The following is a 22996-nucleotide window of genomic DNA, read 5'->3' on the forward strand; positions in this document are numbered from 1 at the left end:
CCTGCCAATACATTCCCAAAGCCTCAAAAAGAAAAAAGAGTGAAAGAGTGGTGCAGGCGGAGAGCCAATTCTACTTTTGTGCAGTCTGAGAAGCAGCCATCACTTTGATAGGATTGAGAATCAAATGTTACGTAGCAATACTTTGCAGAGGTTGGTGTCATTTTAGTGGGAATAAGAATCGTGGTGGACGCTGCACCTGCCAATTTTTGGAGAAGTTGTTGCAGTAGTGTCTACCATATCCATTTATCAGTTCCAACTTTTGGCACAGCAATTTTGCGGTGCTCCTCAGATGCCAAAACCGCTATTTGGGAGGAGAACCTTGAAAATGCATGAAATTGGTACTAGATTGTGAAAAAGATGTACAAATGGCCCCTTACATCTTGTTGGAGTGGACGGGAAAAAGAAAACAACCTTTCCTTTGAGCACAAAGAGACAAAGAGAAAATAAAGAGGCCCCCAAAATATTCCAGAAGAGATATTATCTGCATTAAACATTATAATCACTGGTCTTTCTCTGCCTTTGCTGCGAATCTCTCTGTGAAACACACATCAGCAAACACAGATTTTTAAACGTAACATTTCTCTGAGCACAGGAAGCGTTTCTAGTGAATAGCCTTTGACTTCTTGATATGCGGGCGTGTCTTCAGAGAGGCATTGACACGGACGCCTCCCCCGGGTGACGAACGCTAAGAATTCTGAAGTATAATGAAGAGTCCTTGAAAATAAATTCAAAAGTTGAAGCTGAACCTGAAAGCGGAAACACATAATGATCCTAAGAACACAAGCACATTCACTGAGGAATAGTTGCAAAAAAGGAAGAAAGAGAGGGCTAAGGAAATGGCCTGCTCAGTAAAAATTTTTTTTATTTAAAGCCTGTGGTGAGATTTGAAACCGGCTGTACATGCAACATAACCCTCAGGCATCTTGTATCTGAAGGAATTGTGCTCGGAAAAGTGGTCAAACTTTTTTAGCGAGCTGTTGTCAGAACTGTTGAAAACCTCTACAAGAAGTTGCAGATGCCATGGGGATTGGCATACTACAATTTGTTGACAGAAGAGTATTAACTTTATCGCTATTCTTATTTAATAAATCACATAAAATATATTTTTCTTGAGAATGTTTGAAGGTACAACATCCTTCCCTTCTTCTAGTTCATAAAGTCAATTTTATCATTTGCTTCTGTGACCATAATGACCCACACCCACCAGAGGTTCAAAACCTGGGACACCACAATGGCTTTTAGAACTAAAGAAGCCTCTTGGTTGTGAAGCAAATATAAAATCAATTTTATTTATATGGCACCAACAGTCATCGTAGTTAGGGATGGGAATCGAAAACCAGTTCTTGTTGAGAACCTGTTCCCACTGTTTCAATTAATTGGAATTGTTTGCCATTTTTGCAAACGATCGATTTCAGTCGCCTCGAATGACGTCACCACGTTGCGGAGCGTCATTTACCTGGCAGGAAACATGGCGCCTAAGTGGCACAAACGCTCAAAAGTTTGGTTATACTTTTTCATTTCAGGGAGGAAACACTACGAATATGCAAAAGCATTTGCTCACAGAACACGCGATGACCTTAAATGAATGTCGTGTTTTTAATTCCGCTCCAGACTCGTGAATCTCAACCCAGCAGCAGCGGTAACGTTTGCACGTCCTCTTCCGTTAATGCGGCAGGTAAACTAACAGTGCATATTATGTTAGCGCGATCTGCCTTATTACAAAACCTGCCATTAGTGTGCATTTAGGTGACCATGATGGCAGGGACATTACTGGATATTCTTCTGTAATTGTAATTATTGCTACTGAAGAATATTTATTTTATTATTTTACATTTACAATTTTTTTCCTGGGGACCCTGTGACACCCCATTGAAGAGCTGTAGGCTGTGGATCTCTTAAGATCTCACTGTTGGGTTTGTAAGGCCATGTTACTCCTAAATTTCTATCTTGTTCAAAGAGAAGATATAAAACAAAATTCTAAGCTAATCGGCCTGTGTGTTCTCCTTTTTTAAAAACAAGAATCGATAAAGAATCGAATCGTTCAACAGAATCGAAAATGGAATCGGAATCGTGAAATTCCCATCCCTAATCGTAGTGCGCTTTATATTAAGGTAAAGACCCGACAATAATACAGAGAAAACCCCAACAACGACACCTATAAGCAAGCGCTTGACAACAGTAGGGATGAAAAACAGGAAGAAACCTCTGGCAAAACCAGGCTCAGGGACGGGCGGCCATCTGCTGTGACCAGTTGGGTGTGGGGCGATAACCAAGGGGTGGTTCGGGGTGACCTGATCCAACACTAACTATGAGCTTTATCAAACTGGAAAGTTTTAAGCCTAATCATAGAAGTAGAGATGGTGTCTGTCTACCGAATCCAAACTGGGAGCTGTTTCCACAGAAGCTGAAGCCTCTGCCTTCTTTTACATCTACTTTTAAATACTCTAGGAACCACAAGTAAGCCAGCAGTCTGAGAGGAAAGTGCTCTGTTGGGATAATATGATACTATGAAGTCTTTAAGATAAGATGGAGCCTGATTATTCAAGATGTTGTATGTGAGGGGAAGGAGCCAGTGAACAGAATATAATATGGGAGGAATATGCTCTGCAGCATTTTGGATCAACTGAAGTCTTTTCAGGGAGTTTGTAGAGCGATTTGATAATAATGAACTGCAACAGTCAAGTCTAAAAGTAATAAATGCACAAGCTAGTTTTTCAGCATCACGTTTCTAATTTTAGTGATATTGCAAACATGAATTAAGGAAGTCTTACATATTTGTTTAATATGCGCACTAAGGGACATGTCCTTGACAAAAATAACTCCAAGATTCCTCACAGGGGTACAAATGTCTTCATGAACCAATAAAAGAAGCCCAGTTGCTTTCAGCTCAAACACTTAGGACTACCAAGACCTGAATGACTGACATATCAAGAGAAATGTTTTTATTAGTCTTAATAACTTTAATTCTGTGGTATTGGTCAGCTATGTTCAATAATTCAGGTTATGCCACATTCCTCTACATTTAAGATTTAACATTTTTTTAACATTTCTTTTTAAATTATGTGCATAATGGTTTAGTTTTTTAAAACATAGATGTATGCTCTGTCACTACGATAAAAAAGCGAGATAGAATCAGACTCGGAAAGACGGGAAGGTGAAGGAAGGTCTAGTGGTTATATGGACAGGGGCCAGCTGGAATGGTGCAGACAGAGTGTATATTTCTTTTCTGCCGCTGAATTATAAGAGACACTCTGAAGAGACAGATGCCATAACAGATACCAAAAACTACTCTGCTCTGTCAGCAGTCAGCTCCTAAACTTCCTGTGACAGAAATAATTAAGCTGTCTGTCAACATCAGAACTAAAACATGGCTTCCTTCGTGGCTGGACACGGAAAAAGACGTTTTTTTATTTGCCAGCTCCAACATGCACAGTATTAACGTCACCCAAAATCTCAACTCCACTATTCTTTTATACTTTTTTGTACAGCTTCCATTAACCCCTCTAAGTTTGTCCAACGCCAGGATAGCAGCCTCCAGTCTTTACGCTAGGCTAACTGCCTCCGGGAATACAATCGAAAGTGGAATTTTGAAGTGGAGAGAAGCTCTCATGTGAGGTTTTTTAAGAGAGAGACCGTACAAGGACAGGTGAAAACACACGTCTTTTAGCACTACATCGACCAAGGCCCATTCACAGAGCTTCAACAAAGGCTTGAAGGCCAAAAACAAATCATTATTTATGAAGGCAAAGCATAAAATGCATTTCTGAAAGCCGCTGCTCACAAAACCCAAAACAACACAACACAGTGGAGCCATCACATATTGGGTTACTTCACACAAATGGAGATTTAAGATGGCTGCAATCAATACGCACTGACACAGGGTCATTGTTTAAAAGCGTATGAATGCGGGTACTTTAAATGTTAGCAGACAAAAGCCTTGTGAAGGTCAGAAAACAGCTGGCAGTCGATTACCCGCTAAATTGAAAAGCAAAGCAAGTATAAAACATATAATAAACTCCAACGTAGATATCAACTTTATACGACGTGAACCAGCTTTTTATCGCCAGCAAACCACGTCGGAAGGAGTCGCTTGTGTAAACCACGACGGATCAATGTGTTTCTGAGGATTAAACAAGTTAAAAAAAACAGGCTCACCTTTACATCCACGTGAGCCATGAGGACAGCAAAGTTGGTCAGATGTGTACAGGAGCATGTGGTGTGTGTCCTGTTGGTGCCTAGCAAGCGGCAGTCCTGCGTCGACCAGTAACCAGTCATGGTTCGCTTGCTGTAGCTCCAGAACGAACAGTTGGGGTTGAAGTTCTCCTCAGATTGCTGTTCGGAGGGGGAAAGACAGCAAAGGGATTTGAAGTTAATCGCACATTTGCTTGGCTTATTTCTGCTTTACTTTTATTTTCAGAGCAAACATCCTCAAAAAAACAAAGGGTCCAATTTCTCCCCAATGCAATCCATATCCATTGTAAAGTGAATAGCAGGTGTTTTTGCTGTCATAAAGCATCAAGCGGCCCCCTTGCCTGTCATCCATTGTGCTTTTTTGACCTTTCTCTTTAACTTTCACTGCGTGACAGTGAGCTGCCCCACAGCTTAATGGGCACCACTGCTGTCTGTGCCGGGCTCCGGTCCTAATGACGGGCACGCCTCCCTGCCATCTTGCTCGCCATTTCATAAAAGTCACCCACAACACCGAGGCTGAGTAACAGACAAGCACAACAGAACGCAGCTGCTGATAAATAGACACATCAACAGCCTCTTCCTCTTGAGCCCAATTCTTTTGCAGCTACGAAAACAAAGAGCGAGCGTGCACACAGAGACGCACGATATCCTTTCCACAGCGACCCTCAGCTTCCAAGGTTAAACGCGTCTGCGTTCTTGCTGGAGATGCTGGGCGATGCTGCAGCTTTTCATAGTTTCACACGCTGCAGGGTGATTAGTCTAATAACGTTTATCCTCTGCGAATGTAAATTTGCCGCTGATTGAGTTTACCCTTCACACACCCAAACCCTGCGTTAAATATTACACGGAGAGGAGGTAGGATGACCCTCTGTCCCATTAATGGCTTTAATTGGTCCCATTAAGTGGCGAGGCAAGGAAGCGAAACCATAACTAGAGGACACATCATCATCTCAGAAGACCAGTCATCCAAAACCGCATGGTTTAGATGTTAATTTTCAAGGGCAAAGTTGAGCTAGATTCAACTTAGAAGAGCTATAAGACAAGTACCTTGGATTTAGTATGGAAGCCTAATATAGAAGTAATGTAATGCCTACACTATACAGTGGCTGGATTCGGTTTACATGAAGCTGCTATGTACCTCAAGTTGTTTCACACAGTGGATGGACTGTAGCTGTACTAAGGCCCATATAAATACACCAATACCTAATGCTGTGCTGGTTCCCATTTTACTCCCAGAACAGCCCTGACCAGTCGAGACATGGACTCCATGAGACCCCTGAAGCTTTGCTGTGGTATTTGGCACAAAGATGTTAACAACAAATCCTGCAAGGTGTGAAGTGGAACATCTGTGGATCCGACTCCTTCGTCCAGCACATCCCAAAGATGCTCGATTGGACCGAGATCTGCAGAATTTGGAGGCAAAATCAACACCTCAAACTCGTTGTTGTGCTCCTCAAATTATACCTGAACCATTTCTGCTTTCTGGCCACTATCAGGGAATACAGTTTTTATGAAAGGGTGCACATGATCCACAACAGTGCTTCTGTAGGTGGTGTCAAAGTAACATCTGCATTAACGCACGACCCGAGGTTTGAAGCATCACATTGCATAATGCATCCTGGTGTCAGGTGTTCCCCAGGTAAGCAACACACACGATTCAACATAGCAGGACACGTCCTTCCACTGCATCCAGTTCTTATGCTCACGTGACCATTGTTGATGGTTTTGGTGGTGAACAGAGGTCAGCACGGGCACCCTGACTCGTCTACAGCTATGCAGCCCCCTACACTTCCTTGGAGCCCTTTTTGATAGATAATCACCACTGCAGACTGGCGCCGGCCATCACAGTTTGGTCCTTGTCAAACTCCCTCAAATGTTTACAGTTGGCCATTTCTTCTGCTGCTAACAGATCAACACTGAGGACAAAATGTTCACTTGCTCACTAATATATCCCACCCAGAGCAAAAGCAATCCAAGAACAAACATATGGAGTTGTAAATGAGCAGAGTAGTACTCACATATCACAGTCTTTACAGTTTTATCACACCAGAATATAATAAGCAAATAGAGACCCGTTAAACGAAGAGCTCATTCAGCAGCACCTCTGTTTGGTTTACAAGAACAGGGAGCTCTCGATTTGATGCAACAGTCAATACTATATATAATAATGCAACCAATCAAATTTAATTAACGGAGGAAGACGAGATTATAATCACGACTATCATGCGATTAACTGTACAGCCCCTCATGAGGACGAGATTTGCTTTAAAAATAAATCTTTTTATTTTGGCGAAGGCACATTTACGTGAGGAAAAGACGAGGCGGCTCTCTTGGCACACTGCAGGACTACAAGCAGGAGAAGCTTTTCCAAAAGGGCACTTTTTATTGAAATGACTTGATCTGAGCTAGAAAAGGGTATAAAAAGCGCCAGTACCCTAACATTAGAGCAACAGTAAAATTAGTGAATCTACAGTCCAAATCACAAATTACACTTAAGGCAGGTGAGTCAGAGCAATAACTGCGCTGACATTTCCCCACCACTTAATTTTTGACTTCCATAAACTATCGTCCCTTTCTCTTATTCCCTCCCTCCCTCTGCGCTCTGGGTCCTTTTCCTTTTTTTTCTGCTGTTGTAGCTTTCTTCCAGGTCCCTCCCACACGCGAGACCCGCCGCAATTCTGCTATGGTTGCTCAACATCTCCGGTAATAGCTGAAGGCTCTGTTTGCAGACAAAACAGGGATATTTTGAGGGTAGCAGAGTGTGGAGAAGATAATAGAGTCAATGACTAAGCAGCCTCCATCGAGGCCGAATATGACTGATATTTGTTCAGGAGATCAGGTTGCTGTTCAAACTAATAAACAACAAGGTGTTCTTGCCATCACCCTGTGAGCAACGTTGTTTTCCACAATTTAATTTTCCACACCTTTCCTTGAATAAAACTTGTTCACATTCGCTTAATTTTCCCGGGTTTGTGATGGGATTTGTACGTTTTGTTGCGCTTCGGTGATAGAGGAAATCGTGATGACAGGTGCTATCAAGAAAGTGAATGTGTGAGCGCATTTTTTGTACGTGAATGAAAAAAATCAGAGGCACTGACATCAAAGTGAAACCCATCTCTCAGATACACAAACATGCGGACGCACAGAATTACCTGCAGATGTCTAATGGTGAAAATGACCGGGTCAGAGAGGTAGACTTTGTTAGAGTCCTTGTTGATGGCGGCTGTGATGACCGGCGAGTTGACTATCACAGAGTAGTTGGTGGCCAGGGCTTCGCTGCCCAGCTTCATGCTGGCGTTCTCAGTTGAAAGATAGACCCCGATGTGCTTGTACAGGACGAACGCTATTCGGATTTCACCTGCAAGAGGACAGTTATGAACAGTCTCGCACTGATTAAAGAACGCACTGGATGGGGTATCACTTCATTTTAAAATAGATCTTACACACACACACACACACACACACACACACACACACACACACACACACACACACACACACACACAGTAAGGCTGGGCACTGATAGGAGAGTCACTGGCCAGTCTTCCAAGCTAAACATGTTTTCAGACAGTAAACAGTTTCCTGCTCGCTTTCAGTGATGATTGAGTGCTTTGACTATTGGCTAAAACTTCCTCAACCAGTGGCTTTAAATCATGTCCCGTCCCCTTTAAAGATGTCCCGTGAAAAGACATTGAACTATAGTTTCTTTCTTTCTTTCTTCTTTTTTCCCTAGCTGGCGGTCAGGAGGACAGGTCGCCCGAAGCCAATACGTCGCAGTGGGTGCCGTAGGGTTTCCATCTTGGTCAACGATGCACTTCCAGGCCTTGTGATATCTGGCCTTGACCTTTGCTTGATCGAGGATGAGACGTCGTTGTTTAAGATCATCTTCAATTTGCTTGATCCAACTCTTCTTGGGCGCATGTCTCCAGTGGGGTGCTGCTACAGCAGAATGCGATATGGCAGGCGATGGTCACTCATGCGGCAGATGAAGTCGTCACTTCTAGATCAGCTCTTCCATCGAGGGCTGCTGGTGACACTGACTACATACCACGCTGTGGCTGAGACGGTCACCGAGCGACACTGAGAATCTGATGCAAACAGCACATTTGGAAGACCTCGAGCTTGTTGAGGTCGTGCTTGATTATGACCCAGGTCTCGGATCCATAGAGAAGAATGGGCAATACCAGTGTGCAGTACAGGCGGATTTAGTGATGAGGGTGACGTTTGTCTTCTTCCAGATGCACCATCGGAGGGAGGCGAAAGCCGCCGCTGCCGCCTGAACGATTCTTGAGTGTACTTCCGCCGTTGATGCCACTTTCTTTTCTTGCACCAGAGAGCCGAGGTATCTGAACTATAGTTTAAAATGGTTTATACTCAATGTTTTTTTGGATTGTGTCCACAAACCTAGGGTGCAGTACTACTTACATAATGTGAAAACAATGCACATGATAATCTGTCGTGTTATTTATACCGCTCACACAGCACACTCAAATTAGAAAAATGCTAAAAGTGATAACGAATGGACCCACTCACTAAACAAAGCTTCTTAAATCTGAAGTCAGAGCAGCACATAGTACAGACAACAGACAGGGCTACAAATATGGCTGCACACGAGGCAGAAAAGCAGAAATCATTCAGAAATCATCAGACTTAAATAAAAAAAACAGGACTCCTATTGGCACTGACAAAGGCAACCATTTTTCTTGTTAATCATTTCCTCCTTTTTCCTCTCCCCATTGCCTCCTACTGTCTCACTTTTGTGCATTCAAAGTTCCCTCCCGCCGTGTCTGAGATCACTCACTCTGATGAAAAGAAAACAATTTGGGTGCTGTGGAACTGCATATCGGGGAAATATTCGCCACCCTGCTATAATGATCCGCCTGGGCACGGCTGGACATGGACTTAGTCATCCAGCACAGACACGGGGACGCAGCTTGAGTCGATTCTGATTTGCATGAGCTGATAATAAAAGTCTAAAAATGGGGCGACACTGCTCCCAAAGATATCTATGTATAGAGTCTAACTGCCTCATTTACAGTTTAGTGGCAGAGCTTGAATGTAACTAATTCAACAGCCAGGGTCTTATTCAGAGGCTGCAGAAAGATCTAAGCGCTTTATATGCAGACCAACAAAGGACTGGGGAAGCAAAGCGAAAGTTATTCACCAGCATCTGTGATAAAATTCCTCCAAAACCAATGGAGGCCCATGCAATGACACAAGTGGAAGAAGCAAAAAAGAAAAGACGACAAACAGCAAAAGAATTTTTGATTAATTACAGCAGCTCTCGTAAGCCAAGTAACATAACAATATTTCTATTGTAGCAAAGTTGAAACTTTTCTCTTAAATTTATCATAACCATGAATAATAAAACACAGAGTGAAGGCGCGCATGAGCCAAGATTGCACTTCAAACCCACAATACGGGAGCAATAAAAGCAAATTCAAAAGGTCGAACTTCTTACCGTTTCTTCCGTGCTGCTTCAGTGTGTTCGCTGAGAGGTGGATAGAGTTGCCTTGTCCTCCGGATTGTGGGAACTTCAGATCAGGCAAATTCCCATCTGTGCTCATTCTCGCTACCTCCAGCTCTGCACAAAATAGAACAAACCCAAGCAAGCAAACAACATTAAGCAATCAATAGAGGGCTACAGCAACCGCTTTGGACACTGGGGTCCTGTCTCTCAACTAAGAATTTAGCTAGAGTATCGAGTACATGGAAAGTATTTTGCAGACTGGCTGAGTCTGACTCACTTCTTTTACAACATTAATAAAAAATCTCAGAGTTATAGCCTTGACACAGAGCTGGATGTTCCTTTCCCCAATTCAAACCAAGCTGACTTTACTTATTTTTTTGACTTTTCTATGACTTCCATGACTGGTTTACAAAATGGCTCCTGGGAAGAACAACAACAAGCAACCGACTGAATCATTGTATCAAATTTTTGTTTTTCCAAGCCCGTAAATAAGCATGCAGAGCAGTACCCAAAAGTTTGGGAACACTTTGAAAAGTCTTCATAAAATATGTACACAGTCAAACAATCACTGCTTTATTTTAATGACATGTTGTATTATCTAATGCAATTTTATCATTTTAATTGATGACATGAGCAAAGATGGTTAAAGAAGCAATAAACTTGGCTTGAGTTTGAAGCACTGGCCCCAGAAAAAGATAAACACCAGGGTTTGCAACTCCCTTCATGGATAACCGTCTTTAAGTCTGACGTCATTAGCCATTTTCCGGGTCCAACCTCAACCTCTGCTTCAGGTCCCAAAGTAAAACATACACTGCAGCATCACAGACAGTCACTGGCTAAATTATTTCATCTGTAATAAAATGTTCGATGTGGCTGCTCTACCAGGTGTAACAATTACGTTTAAAATCCAGGCATCCATGAAAACAGAGTTTATTAACTTTAACAGAGTGAGAAGTTAGCCGGACGTTAGCTCGCTAGTTCCCACCTAAACATGATATAGCATGTTCTGACCGAGAGATTTCTGAAAAAATTAAAACGTACAGCTCTGCTATCACTTCCAACATAATTGAAGACAGAAAAGTAAACAGCAGCGACATTTGTAGGGTTACTGAAGTTGGATTAGCTTTATATAATGATGTGCTATGTGGTGGCTAGCTAAACAGCTATGGTTAGCATAACATAAAGACAGTGAAGCTGGAGGATGAACGCTAACTTTTTAATGTGAGGGTTCCTGATAGTTTGGGACAGATGCAATTACATGACAGAATCCTGTAAACGCACTGAACTTCAGTCAGGAGAACAACTGAGATAATCCATCCACAATAAAAGCTTAGTCATTAACATACAGCTGCATGGGCTGGGCTGTAGTTATCGTAAGGCTTTAAAAACTGAGTTTAAAATGAACAGTGACAATAAAAAATGAGAGAGGCCAACAGTGATCACTGACTTTGTAGGGGCTTGTTGAGATTTAATAGAACAAGATACAAAGCAATAAAACACGCTAAAAAGACAACAGCATTAATAAACGCAGAGTAGTTTCGACCCGGAAACAGGGTTCATACGTCATCACCTAAACACCGGATAGGACAAACTGATCAGCATCTTTAACTGGTGAAAAAACATCTGGCCTCGTCAACAAGCTACTCCGATTTATATTTAGGGAAGCCAGATTGCACTGGATAGTGGAGGGAGTAGCAGACAACGCTGCAGGAAATCATCACTTTTTCAGCATTTTTCCAAAAGAAAGTCATTTTTTAGAGCTGCATTTTGACGCTATTATTAGCTGATGCTCCGGCAACTCAACTAGAAAGATCTATTGCTTCTTTAATCAGCACCAAAGTTTCAAACTATGCTAACATAACAAAGTTTCCTCTGATGATCAATCAAACTTTTCACATGATAAGCTCGCATTAGGTAATAACATGTCCCATTCGTGATGGTAACAGATATTAGATTAAAAATCATAAGTCATCCAAATCCATTCATTACTGGTCGTTTACAACTTCTCTCATCAGTTTTTATGCTTCATAGGTACATGAAGAAAAGCAGTTTTCCAAAAGCCAGCATTAATCACTGCATCGCCAAAGAGCTCTAAATACAACACATCCTCACTTGATTCACTCAGCATTGACAGAAGAAGTTATCTGTTGCGACTGTGTACAGTTTACACATGGCAATGTTGTTTTTCCCCTAAACTGTAACAACAAAGGCTGTCTTTGCTTTATTAAAAAAAAAAGACACCTTCATTCTGAGGAATCTTTTTCTCTTGAAGAGCACAGAGAGTGAACGATGCAAGGAGAAAATAAAGACCGACGGGACAAGACAAGCTCGCTTCTGCAGCAGTTCAACAGCTGTTGTGTCTGAAGCGAGCACCGAGCTCCTAATTTATGGTTCAAAGACTCTGGTGTCACGCAGCAGAGGAAAATGAGCTGCTGATAGGAGCCTGGCTCAAATAAAAATCTCGTTCCATCAAAGTTATTACGGCATGATACAATTCAATTTAATAAAGCAGTCTAGTGTGCTCCTCTCTTAAGTACAGGTGACCTGTGTGAAGTCTAGGCATTCCTAAATGTCAAATTAACTCCCAGAGCGCTGAGATGAGTCTGCTGATTCACAGCTCGGTAGAAATACAGAAAAGAAGTTACACAAATGCACATTTCTAAATGTGCGGTGTGGATTAATAGAGGCTGTGGGTGTAAGTAAACAATGCTGACGTTTATGTAAGAGATTACAGTTTTAGCCACGATTGTGCAGCTCTTGTAAAGAAATGTCACTGCAAATGTGTAAAATCTGGTATAAGCTGAAGAAACAGTAACGGAAATGGTATTAATAGGTTATATTGTAATCTAGACACCTACAGACTTCCATGAGATGGAAAAACAATGGGACAGTCCAACAAGCAGTGACCAGCTTACAGTAAAAACCGAAACCGCAGGAAAACAGCAAATGAAAAGCTGTAAGACCCTACGTCTTCTTCTTAATCCTTATAAAAAAAAACTGGCACTCACCAGAGCCACCCCTCAGCATCCTTGTAGATGCACCTGTGGTATAAAGGTCAAAATCCTAGGTGTTTTTCAGAAAAGTTGACCTCTGACCTTGAGGTCAAGGTCACCAGGATTCAATTTGAAAATCCCAAGTGACCACATTTTTAAGTTATGGCATTCACAAGATTGCCTCGACCTCTGACCTCTCATGTAAAGCACAAACTGTGGATAAAAGATGGCCAGTGAGGTGAATTCTTTCTAACGGCCAGCAGGGGGTGGCTACTCTGGTTTCAAAAAGTATGTCCAAATGCATAGAAGTGTGTGAAAAATATAATCTTAGGAAACATTTCTTTTTCGTTGAGGGTCTTTTTTGTTTTTTTCATTAAAGTATAATGTTTATTTTGTAAATTGTAGTCCCATTTAAACTGAAAATGGATAGAAAAAAAGAGACACTTTTAGGCTGTGTCTACTTTGATTGACAAAGTGCTACCACATGAGCGTGCAATGGTAAATGGATTGGTGCTCAAATAGGACTTTTTAAAGTTGTACTACAGACACTTTCATCCAGCGCCTTTCTACTCACTTCAGCACTCAAATTGCCTTCCACTACAAGTCCCATTCACCCATTCATACATGCATTCATACTTTTATCGACTTCGAAGTGCTTTCTTACCTTCACACACACACAAACACTATCACACTCTGATGGATGCTTCAAGGGCAACTTGAGGTTCGGTATCTTGCCCAAGGGTACTCCAGCGTGCGGACTGGAGGAGTCAATGATCAATCCACTGACCTTCTAATTAGTAGCCAACCCGCTCTACCTGCTGAGCCTCAGCCGGCAGTCAGACACCTAACCAGTGATGTTTGGCTCAAAGACAAAAAGATGGCGGTTGCCAGCTTGGTACGGATTTCTTTGACTTACATGTCTCTGCTACGTTTTTTTTATGCTTTCTAACGATGGCGACATGATCAGTTTGAGGAATGCGTTCTGAAAAATAGTAACAATCACGTCTTTTTTCCTAGCCTTTATTGATAGGATAGTCAGGAGAACAGTAACGCAGGGGCCGAGTGGGAGAGCGACACGCAGATAATGACTCGAACCCAGGCCTCTGCAACAGCCTTTCCACTTACAGGTCGCCTTCTCGAGTAAGCGAGCCACACCAGTTCACCCAAAACACCGTTTGAATGAGGTGACTGCCGGCTACGATCAGTCCAGACATCCGCTGCCAGCTAAATGCCACTCAGTTATAATGCGACTCGCCAGGAGTGGCAGCCTATCCAGAGTTCTACTTGAACTAGCAGGCAGATTAGTCTGTAGTGGAGAATCTCAACTTGAAACAAAAATTGATTCAGTGTAAGAAAAAGAAACTTAATTAAGGCCGATAAGGCATTCAGCTGATGATCTCACATCAGCGGACTGTGACACCTCTGACTTTGATAAAGGTTACAGCCAACAGGAAGCTACGAAGAGGCCACATTTAATCCTGCCTTTGGATCTGTTCTCATACCAGGGTTTCCCATAAAAAAAATCTTTTGTATTAGCATTCTCCTGCGCTTTTGTAAAGGCCAGGGGGTTGTGATACATTCCTATTCAACTTAGCTAAGACAATACCCCAGATAGCTTACTGTTCCCTGGATTCCAAGAGGCTGCCTTCTGAATAAAGGAAGCATTTTTCCGTCTCCCTCCCTCTCTCCCTCTCCCCCTTGCTGTCTTTCTTTTCCCCTGTGCGGTTGTGTAAAAGAGCTTACGACGGGCTTTAGGGAATTTCTTTGATGACATAGGAGTTGTTGGACCCCGAAGGCTATACCTTCAAAGCTGGTTTAAATAACACGCTAATCGGCAGAAATCTGTTCACAAGATTATCATGCAGAGAGCGGAGCGCGCGCTCTCTCGCAGACAAAAGCTCGAGACGGGCACACGCAGCGTGACGCGTAAACACAAACACAGACACAATGACTGCAGAAATATCCTTCTTTGAAAGCGCACAGAATAGATCTCATTATCAGCTTGAGCCTAAAATTATAGCAAGGCTTTTTAAAAAGGGTTCGAGATTCGCTTTAAAGCGAGAGAACCAGCTCGGCCTGACGCTGAAAGGACGTCTCCAGGTGTCTTAAGTGCAGTGCACCTGCTCACACACACACACACACACACACACACACACTCTTAATGTCACATGCAAGGCAAAGTGAGGGATAAGTAATTAGCTGCTGTAGTGATTACAAATGTTTGGAAGGGCCCCCTTGTCCTCATTTAACTACCCTGCATGGCATGAGGGATTGCAGGAGGCGACTGGCTGGGTAAAAAGAAAAAAAAAAAAGCCCAGCAAACAGAGAGATAAGGCCCAGTAAACATGTCACCAGCACATAATTAACCAGACTACCACAGTGTGCTATAAAATCTCTCGTGTTTTGCAGGCATCGTTTCATCCCCCCTTCTCCAAACGAGCCCAGAATCTCCTTAATACCCAGATGAATTGTGTGCCAGATACAATAAAACCCATTTTATTAATTCTCCTTACGCTCGCCTCCTTTTAAGCCAGCAGACCTATATTTTTAGGTTGCCATGGCAGCAGGAACTTTGGGGGGGGGGGATGGGATAAAAATCCTATGTCTTCAGAGAATAGGGCGATACATCATGGCATTATTTTTGCCCCGCTAGCTCCAATTATTTAAGTTTTACACGGTTCTCGATCTAAGCTGCAAAAAAAAAGAAAGTCCCAGCGACGGATGCATCCAGTTTGGAATTACCCCACCAGAGACAACCGTAATGACACAACTTCTATTATCTGAGCTCGCTTGGTATTTATACACTGAATAATGAGCACCGATCCCTGATCTGCAGCACCAGTGGTTAATTCCTGCTAATAACTGACACGAATATAAACACAATCATTAGAGATAATTGTCAGTTTACAGCCGGCTGCCATCAGCTATAAGCAGCCCTGCCAGATTTCACCTCCTGCAAGACAGAGAGCATTACTCCAGTGACCTTCACACTTGATCCAACACCTCAAAAGCTCCCCTGTCAGCGCGAGGGGATCAATAGTTGCGTGGTGAACTTCGTGTGCCTGTGCAACAAGCAAGATCGGCCAAGGCTCTTTAGGCACGTGAGAGAAAAATACTGGGAAAAACAAACGATAGCAAATAAAAATGCAACGACAGAAACGAACGCTCGGCTCTTTAAACTCATCTTATGATTGTCTGTCATAATTGGAAAATGCAGTGTCTTCCAGATGAGCTAATAATCTGTTTCCCAGCAGCTTGAGAACATAATTCTACCCAAGCTGGTTCACTCAAACAAAGAACGCCAAATTAAATGTAATGTGCTCGCTGGCATTCAATTTCACATCCATCCACTCATCCATATATCCATCCACTAATTCATCCATCTATCATCCACTCATCCATCCATCCACTAATTCATCCACTAATTCATCCATCCAACCATCCACCCATCTATCATCCACTCATCCATCCATCCACTAATACAGCCATCCACCTGTAATTCATCCGTCTATCCATACATCCAACCATCTATCATCCATCCATCCGCTCATCCATGTAACGATCTATCCATCCACTCATCCATCCATCCACTCATCCATCCATCCACTCATCCATCCACTAATACAGCCATCCACCCACTAATTCATCCATCTATCCAACCAATCCATCCATCCACTCATTCATCCATCCATCCATCCATCCATCCACTCATCCATCCATCCATCCATCCATCCACTCATTCATCCATCCATCCATCCATCCATCCATCCATTCATACATCCATCCATCCATCAATCCATTCATCCATCAATCCATCCATCCATCAATCCATCCATCCATCAATCCATTCATCCATCCACCCTAAAAAAAGAAAGCAAAGAGAAATCCGTCCATGAGGTTTTCCCCTCATTCAAACATTTAGATAACTTCAAATAATTAATGTGTATTTTTAACTTGGTAAACAACCGTTTTTGTTTAATGACTACAGCCACTACATTAAACACATTACCACACATACTATATTGCTTAATGATCATTAGAAAAGGAGGCAATAAAATAGTAAATGTTTCATTTACCATATACCGTATACTTTCAAAGGAATGCATTAGTCAGTGTGTTGTAAACTGGCACTCTCTTTCTTACAAATCATCTGATTTTGCATACATGTACGTGTTTTATTTTGCTTTTTTTTTTTACATGACAACATGCAAACTGCAAGCGTGGCTGTGCATACTTACGGATGTTGTCGGTGTTCTCTTGCACGATGTCCGTCTTGAGCAGGTTATCAGCCAGGACGAAGGCTCCCTGCTCGACCGTGTCCAGCAGCATGGTGGCGGCCCTCAGCTGCTCGCCTGTGCTCAGCTCCCTCCAAGCCGCCTGGGCCTGCGGCTGTAGCAAATTGTTGACGGTCTCCACCATGGCCTAGGGAGTTCAAATCATTGATTTAGTGAGCGGAAGCTAAGCTGGCCTGGGACTGCGGCAGCTTGACGTGGCGATGTGGTAAATGGTTTGAGTGAAGGAAGATCAAAGGGAGCTGAGCACTGAGAAACAAATCGCACAATCCTGTGGGACTGTGTGAGGAAGAAGCGTGAAGAGTTTCTTTTTTCACCCCTTTCTCTTTTTCATTTTAGCTTAAATTTCATAATAATTTTTATATTGAGCAATTTCACGAGTCTATTTCCCATTCACTTAAAAGACATGGATCATCGACCTGCAGCAGCGACACCTGAATCTGTAATGACAATGGATGTTGCTCTCTTGTGTTTTTGCTGCTGTTTGCTTTTATCTACAGGGAGAAAAAAAATAATCATGTAAATGAATCAGAGTCAGTGCTCACAAGTCCAGAGACCAATTCTTACATGACTTAAGGCAACGGTCTTTAATTGGTGTGATAAATGTTCTTCCATGCAGACAATCCCAATGCACAAACGCACTACAAAATAAATGGATAAATAAATTTTATAAAAATTAATAATTATAACACAACAATTTTCAAGGGATGTAAAAGATCTTTGCTAGCAGCAGCAGGTATCTGCAGCCATTCGAATCGGATCTTCTCTGCATATTAATGTCGTCGAAGGACTAATATGCCATCTTTAATCTCCCCGCAACAATTCCGGAGTGGGTAAGCAAGGAGGAAACAAGAACATCCTCCAGACAAGATGAAAAATTAAGAGCCATTAAAGATTTAAAAATGCCAATGGCGAGATTTAGGAATGGAATACTAATTGGTCAAGCAAAGCAATTCATTCCTGGTACCAGTGCTCCGAAAGAGCTAAAAGAGCCTGACCGCCGCTGGGACAAAAAAAAGAAGCTGTTTCTAAGCCATTACAGTGCAGTAGGTGGCTAATAATGCTAGTAATAGTCGCTTTTCCGGGCTTCATCATGAAAATCACAGATTTAATTCAGTTTAAAAAAAAAAAAAAGGTCAAATTTGGATTCCCTCTTTACGCTTCTTTAAAAGCAATTGTGACAGTTTGTGCAATTGTGACATCCCGAAAGTGGAAGTGAAGGTGGACGTGAACGTTGGTAATGCCACACCACAGAACGCCCTCTCTTTTTTGATCAATGGATTTATGAAGGGGAATAAGAGCTTTAGTACGACTCCACAACAGCATGGGGATAAAGCTAAAGGCGATAAGAGGAGCCATGTGCTCGAGTGTATTAAAAGCATTCCTCATAAAAAAAAAAGGTGGGGGTGGGGGTTACAGTCACGTGGAATAAATCTAATAGCTCCCCCAGCCTCGGATACTTTATAATTTTAACTTTGTTTGTCTCCAGCCACCGTGATAGCAAGAGGAGTCAGAGCACTGATTGGGAATTTCAAATAGCACCAGCTGGCTGTTCCCCATTCAAAACATACCCTGTACACATTAATCCGCCCACACACAGTCACAGACACACACAGCACTCAGAGGCTGACGCAAGAGAGAGCACACACCTCTGCACCTGTTAGTATACAGGAACATACACAAAGTCAGTGGCAGGCACATACGCCGACTGCAAGCCGTGCCGGGTAATACAGCCACACACACACACACACACACACACACACACACGCACAAGCAGTGCACCAACTTTGATGTAATTATTCATTATCTGCAGCCAATCTCCAATCACACCTTCTGACATTCAGCTAGAGGCAAAGGTTGATTCACTCTCAATTAAGGAGCTCTCTTTCTTCAGGCACTGACATTTTTTTTCCCCTTCTTTGTTCCCTCCTGCAAGATTTGCTTTCAGCACTTCTTAAAACACTGAAATAATGGTTCTTCGGGGGGGAACGATTGATGGACTCGCAGACGAGGTCGTCTCGCTTTTTTTCTTCCACATGCACAATAGATGCAAAAGGAGAACAAGGTGGCAGACCAGTCCAATCCTGGGGCTGGAGGGCTGGATCAGAAAACGTGACGTCCGAAATTAATATTGGAATAAAGGATCGGCTCTCACACTGGTCCTTCAGGCATTTTATTTTTTTTATTAGATCAGCTAAAAGAAAAGCAATAAAGCTGACATTGATGCACGCCGCGTCATTTGGATGCAACAGATTAACCAAACCACTGTGACACAAATTACTCATTACTGTTATTAATATGTATAGAGCATGCAAATCTTTACCTCATTTAAACCAGAGAATGATATTATGACACAAACACTATAGGATATTGTCACTGTGTTGGACTGACAGTATATGCTAGACCTGATAAGACCTGAAATTGAGCATGCGGTTCCAATATGCCATTACATTGTAATGCAAAAATGTATTCTTCAGTGTTTATAATAACCGGCAGCCGGGCTGGTTTATGATGAAGAAGCTACAGACAAATTGTGTTGGAAGGAAAATCCAAGGCAAACTTTATCTTTCTGCACCGAAACTCCCATTATCATAATACTTTTTGTGCTCATTTCAGGCCTGTGTTTTGTAAAATAATATGCAACAATTTTGACGGCTAAAATAATTTCAGATAAAGGTCACAGCGAAGGAAAAATAGCTTCTGTGCCAATACACTGTGTCACCCCGTGTTCATCTGTTCGTACACTGCAGCAATGAATGAGCACTTTCTTTTAGGGCCTTAAACAATCTGCAATTTAAAGGCTGAACGTGTTGCCGAAATGTCAGATATTTAGTCAAGCAGTATATGGATATACTTTTATTAGATTTCTTGTAGGTAAAGTCATGTGATTGTATGCACTCCTGTGAAAAAATAAGCACATCCTTGTAACCAAGTGCTGCTAACCAAATGTACTTAATTAGCAAATAGTCTGGTTTGGAGCATTCAGCTGTGTATTAGCACAATGCCACAATCTTCCCAGGAGTGGACATCTCAGCAAATGCACTCCAGGGTGCAATGCAAGGCTAAGGGAAACTCTAGAAAACCCCAAGAGCAACATGTCAGACTCTACAGGGCTCAGTTAGAATGTTAAAAGTTCAAGTTCATGGCAGCCAAGTTTGGTTGGAAGGGTTAAACAACATGGCAGCATGGCTTAGCTTTGCAAAGCTGCGTCTGAACAAACAAAAAGACTTCTGTAACTTTGGGCAGATGAGACCCAATTGGATGTGTTTGACCATAATGTAGAGCAGTGGTCCCCAACCTTTTTTGCACCACGGACCGGTTTATGTCCGACAATATTTTCACGGACCGGCCTTTAAGGTGTTGCGGATAAATACAACAAAATTAAACCAGTACCTGTAACAAAAAAAGAAGATTGATTCATAACACACGGGACAAGACCCAGGGAAACCGAGTTAACGATAAAAATGATTTTAAAAAATAACGCTAAAAACCGATAAAACCCCTGAAAACCATGAATTTCAAACCCGAGCCTCAATTCTTCCGGCCCGGTACCAAATGACTCACGGTAGCGGTCCGCGGCCTGGGGGGTTGGGGACTGCTGATGTAGAGCACCACGTTTGAGAACACTAAACATGGCGTATCAGCACAAACGCCTAAATCATCCTGAATCATAGTGGTGGTGGAAAGATGACGACTTGTGCTTGTTCAATGGGCTCAGGGTCTGGGCACCTTGAGCGATGGTGACCTCCTCTGTGTATCAAAGTATTCTAGATTCAAATATGAGACCATATGAGGCTAAAACAAAAGGACAAAAGGACAATGATCCCAAATACAGCAACAAATCTACAACAGAACCACTGAAAACAAAGAGAATCAAGATGCCACAATGGCCCAAAGTCCAACCTTCAACCTGAGTACATTAAGGAAATATTGCACATGTTTAAATAATAGGCTTTAGAGATGCTGGCAGCAAATCTGGCTTCCCTTTGGAGAAATCCAGGGTAGTCATGATTTCCTGTTTCCATATTTGTGAGAAGTTTGGGTAAATGGTTACTTTGGTTAGCTTCAAATTTCCAGTATAGGCAGGAAAAGGACACCAAGCTCTTAACCTAATATTCCAAACTGTTTATGTCTAATGTTCAACTGTTTTTCAATGGACGCTATTTTGTGAAGCAATCCATTGTGAATACTCAGTGGTGACACCGTGTTCTTTATTTACGAAAGCTAGCGGCATCTTTACCCGTCTTCCCATTAGATCAGGCTGTCACATTTTACTTTTTCTCCAAGATCTTTCACCCAAAGGCAAATCTCTAGTCTGCAATATGTTGCCATGGATTGATCAAAAAGCAAAGTTTCTTGGCACAGGCAGTAGGTTAAAGAGGTTTGCTTTGAAACATGAATGAATAAAAATAATAACATTAATTAAATAAAGTAAAAGTGAAAAAATGCAGTTAAAGGGAAATACTAACAGTCATTAAGTCAACTTTCCCTTTTCCAGTGAAGACCCTGGCCATTTGCTCACGTCGAAAGTTGTCATTTTGCAGTCCACAGCTCTTATGTTTGAACTCTTAAATTAAATCCACCCACATGTTAAACCATTGTTGAACCCCAGAATTAATGGAAAAGACAACAAACCAAAGAAAAAATGATCAAAGCTCTTTCACTGGACCTAAAAGGTTAATGGCTGTGTTTAGCACAAATAAACACATCCAGAAAATCTTTTTATTAAACTGATGGACCTGAGGAACACGCTAGCCCTGCCTACATCGTCAGGCTACTAGACAGCTAAAATACCCAACAATTCCCAGGAGCTAACAAGTCCAAAGGCATGCTTGTTAGATTAATTGGTGATATCCGTATCCATCTATCCATGCAGCCATACAACAGGCAAGTATGGCTGCCAGTGAAAGTGGGCCTCTAGTGGTTATTGATCATGTGACTGCTGATAGAAGCAGCAGGATGAATTGTGAAGTTCTGAGAGCTATACTCTCTGCTTACATTCCCCCAAATGCTGCAAAAATTATAAGCAGCACTTCACAGGGCAACTAGATAATGGCCAAAAGCACACTGCAAAAGCAACCCAAGAGTTTCTAAATGTAATGAAATAGCATACTTGAATAGACAAGTCGTTCACCTGATCCCAACCCAACAGATGTTTTCCAGCCACTGAAGCTAAAACTGAAAGCAGAGAGACTCAAACAAGCAGCAATTTAAGGAATCTGCAGAAATGGCCAAGCACAGCATCTTGGTGGAGGAAATACAGCACTCGCAGGCTACAAAGAGCTTTCATTGAAATATAAAAAACAATCCTCTTATTTAAAGTTATGTCAATTTGCCCATTTTACCCTTGAGGCAGTGAAATTGGGAGAATATCTATAAAAATGGCTGTAATTCCTAAACAGTTAATGCAACACTTTTTTAAAGCCTTTGAATTAAAGCTGGAAACCTATGCACTTTAATCATTTCTTGATTGGGGCTGAGAACACTGCACATTTGCAGTTAGAGAAATGCAGAAGGGGTGAGGGTGGGAGGTGGAACACCACTGTTATCATCATAGTCTGTGCAGTTAAGTCCTACTGTGCATGTGTGGTGGTGGTTTACTGCTATTAGCACACTGCCACTCCATCTGTCAAATGTAGCATCTCACTCTGGTGCTGCAAACTCCCAAAGACCCCCCTCCCTTCTTTTTTTGGCTAGTTTATTTTTTTCTACGGTGAAATGTGAGGCAGCAGTTAAAAAGTATATTTCAGTTCCCAGTACATGAGGAAATGCTAATCGTTAGCTGGACTCACTGCTGGAATGTTCCACTTGGAACAAGCATGATGAAAAGCTGCAGTGCAGAGGCCATTTATACCAATGCAGAAGGAAGGAAGAAAGGGAGAGGTGGACATTAGCGCGCGCTTGGCAAGAGCCCAAGCTAACCCGTAGTGTATGTGCCTCTATCTGTGCGCTGATTGATGAAATGAACTCTGGGTCTGGGAAATTGATTCTGGCTGTGGCTGATCTCCCCTCTTTTTCCTCTCTGACTGGCTAGCCTGGTTGGCTCTCCC

General features: G+C 42.2%; 1 protein-coding gene across 3 annotated transcripts in view; it reads right to left on the reverse strand.

Annotated features, from left to right (window-relative positions):
• Positions 1 to 22996, reverse strand: part of LOC146636642 (adhesion G protein-coupled receptor L3) — a 268557-nt gene that overhangs the window by 50138 nt on the left and 195423 nt on the right. For all 3 annotated transcript variants that reach the window (XM_085349627.1, XM_085349626.1, XM_085349628.1), the window contains 4 exons: positions 16893 to 17076; positions 9653 to 9775; positions 7344 to 7549; positions 4156 to 4332 (listed from right to left, as the gene is read on the reverse strand). In XM_085349627.1, coding sequence (XP_085205753.1) covers positions 4156 to 4332; positions 7344 to 7549; positions 9653 to 9775; positions 16893 to 17076 — 690 coding nt within the window. The remainder of the gene's footprint in view (positions 1 to 4155; positions 4333 to 7343; positions 7550 to 9652; positions 9776 to 16892; positions 17077 to 22996) is intronic.

The sequence above is a fragment of the Diplotaxodon limnothrissa genome, linkage group LG3 (genome assembly GCF_057381915.1).
Source record: "Diplotaxodon limnothrissa isolate DT_005_m linkage group LG3, D_limnothrissa_male_GT1.1, whole genome shotgun sequence".
In the NCBI taxonomy this organism is placed as follows: Eukaryota; Metazoa; Chordata; class Actinopteri; order Cichliformes; family Cichlidae; genus Diplotaxodon; species Diplotaxodon limnothrissa.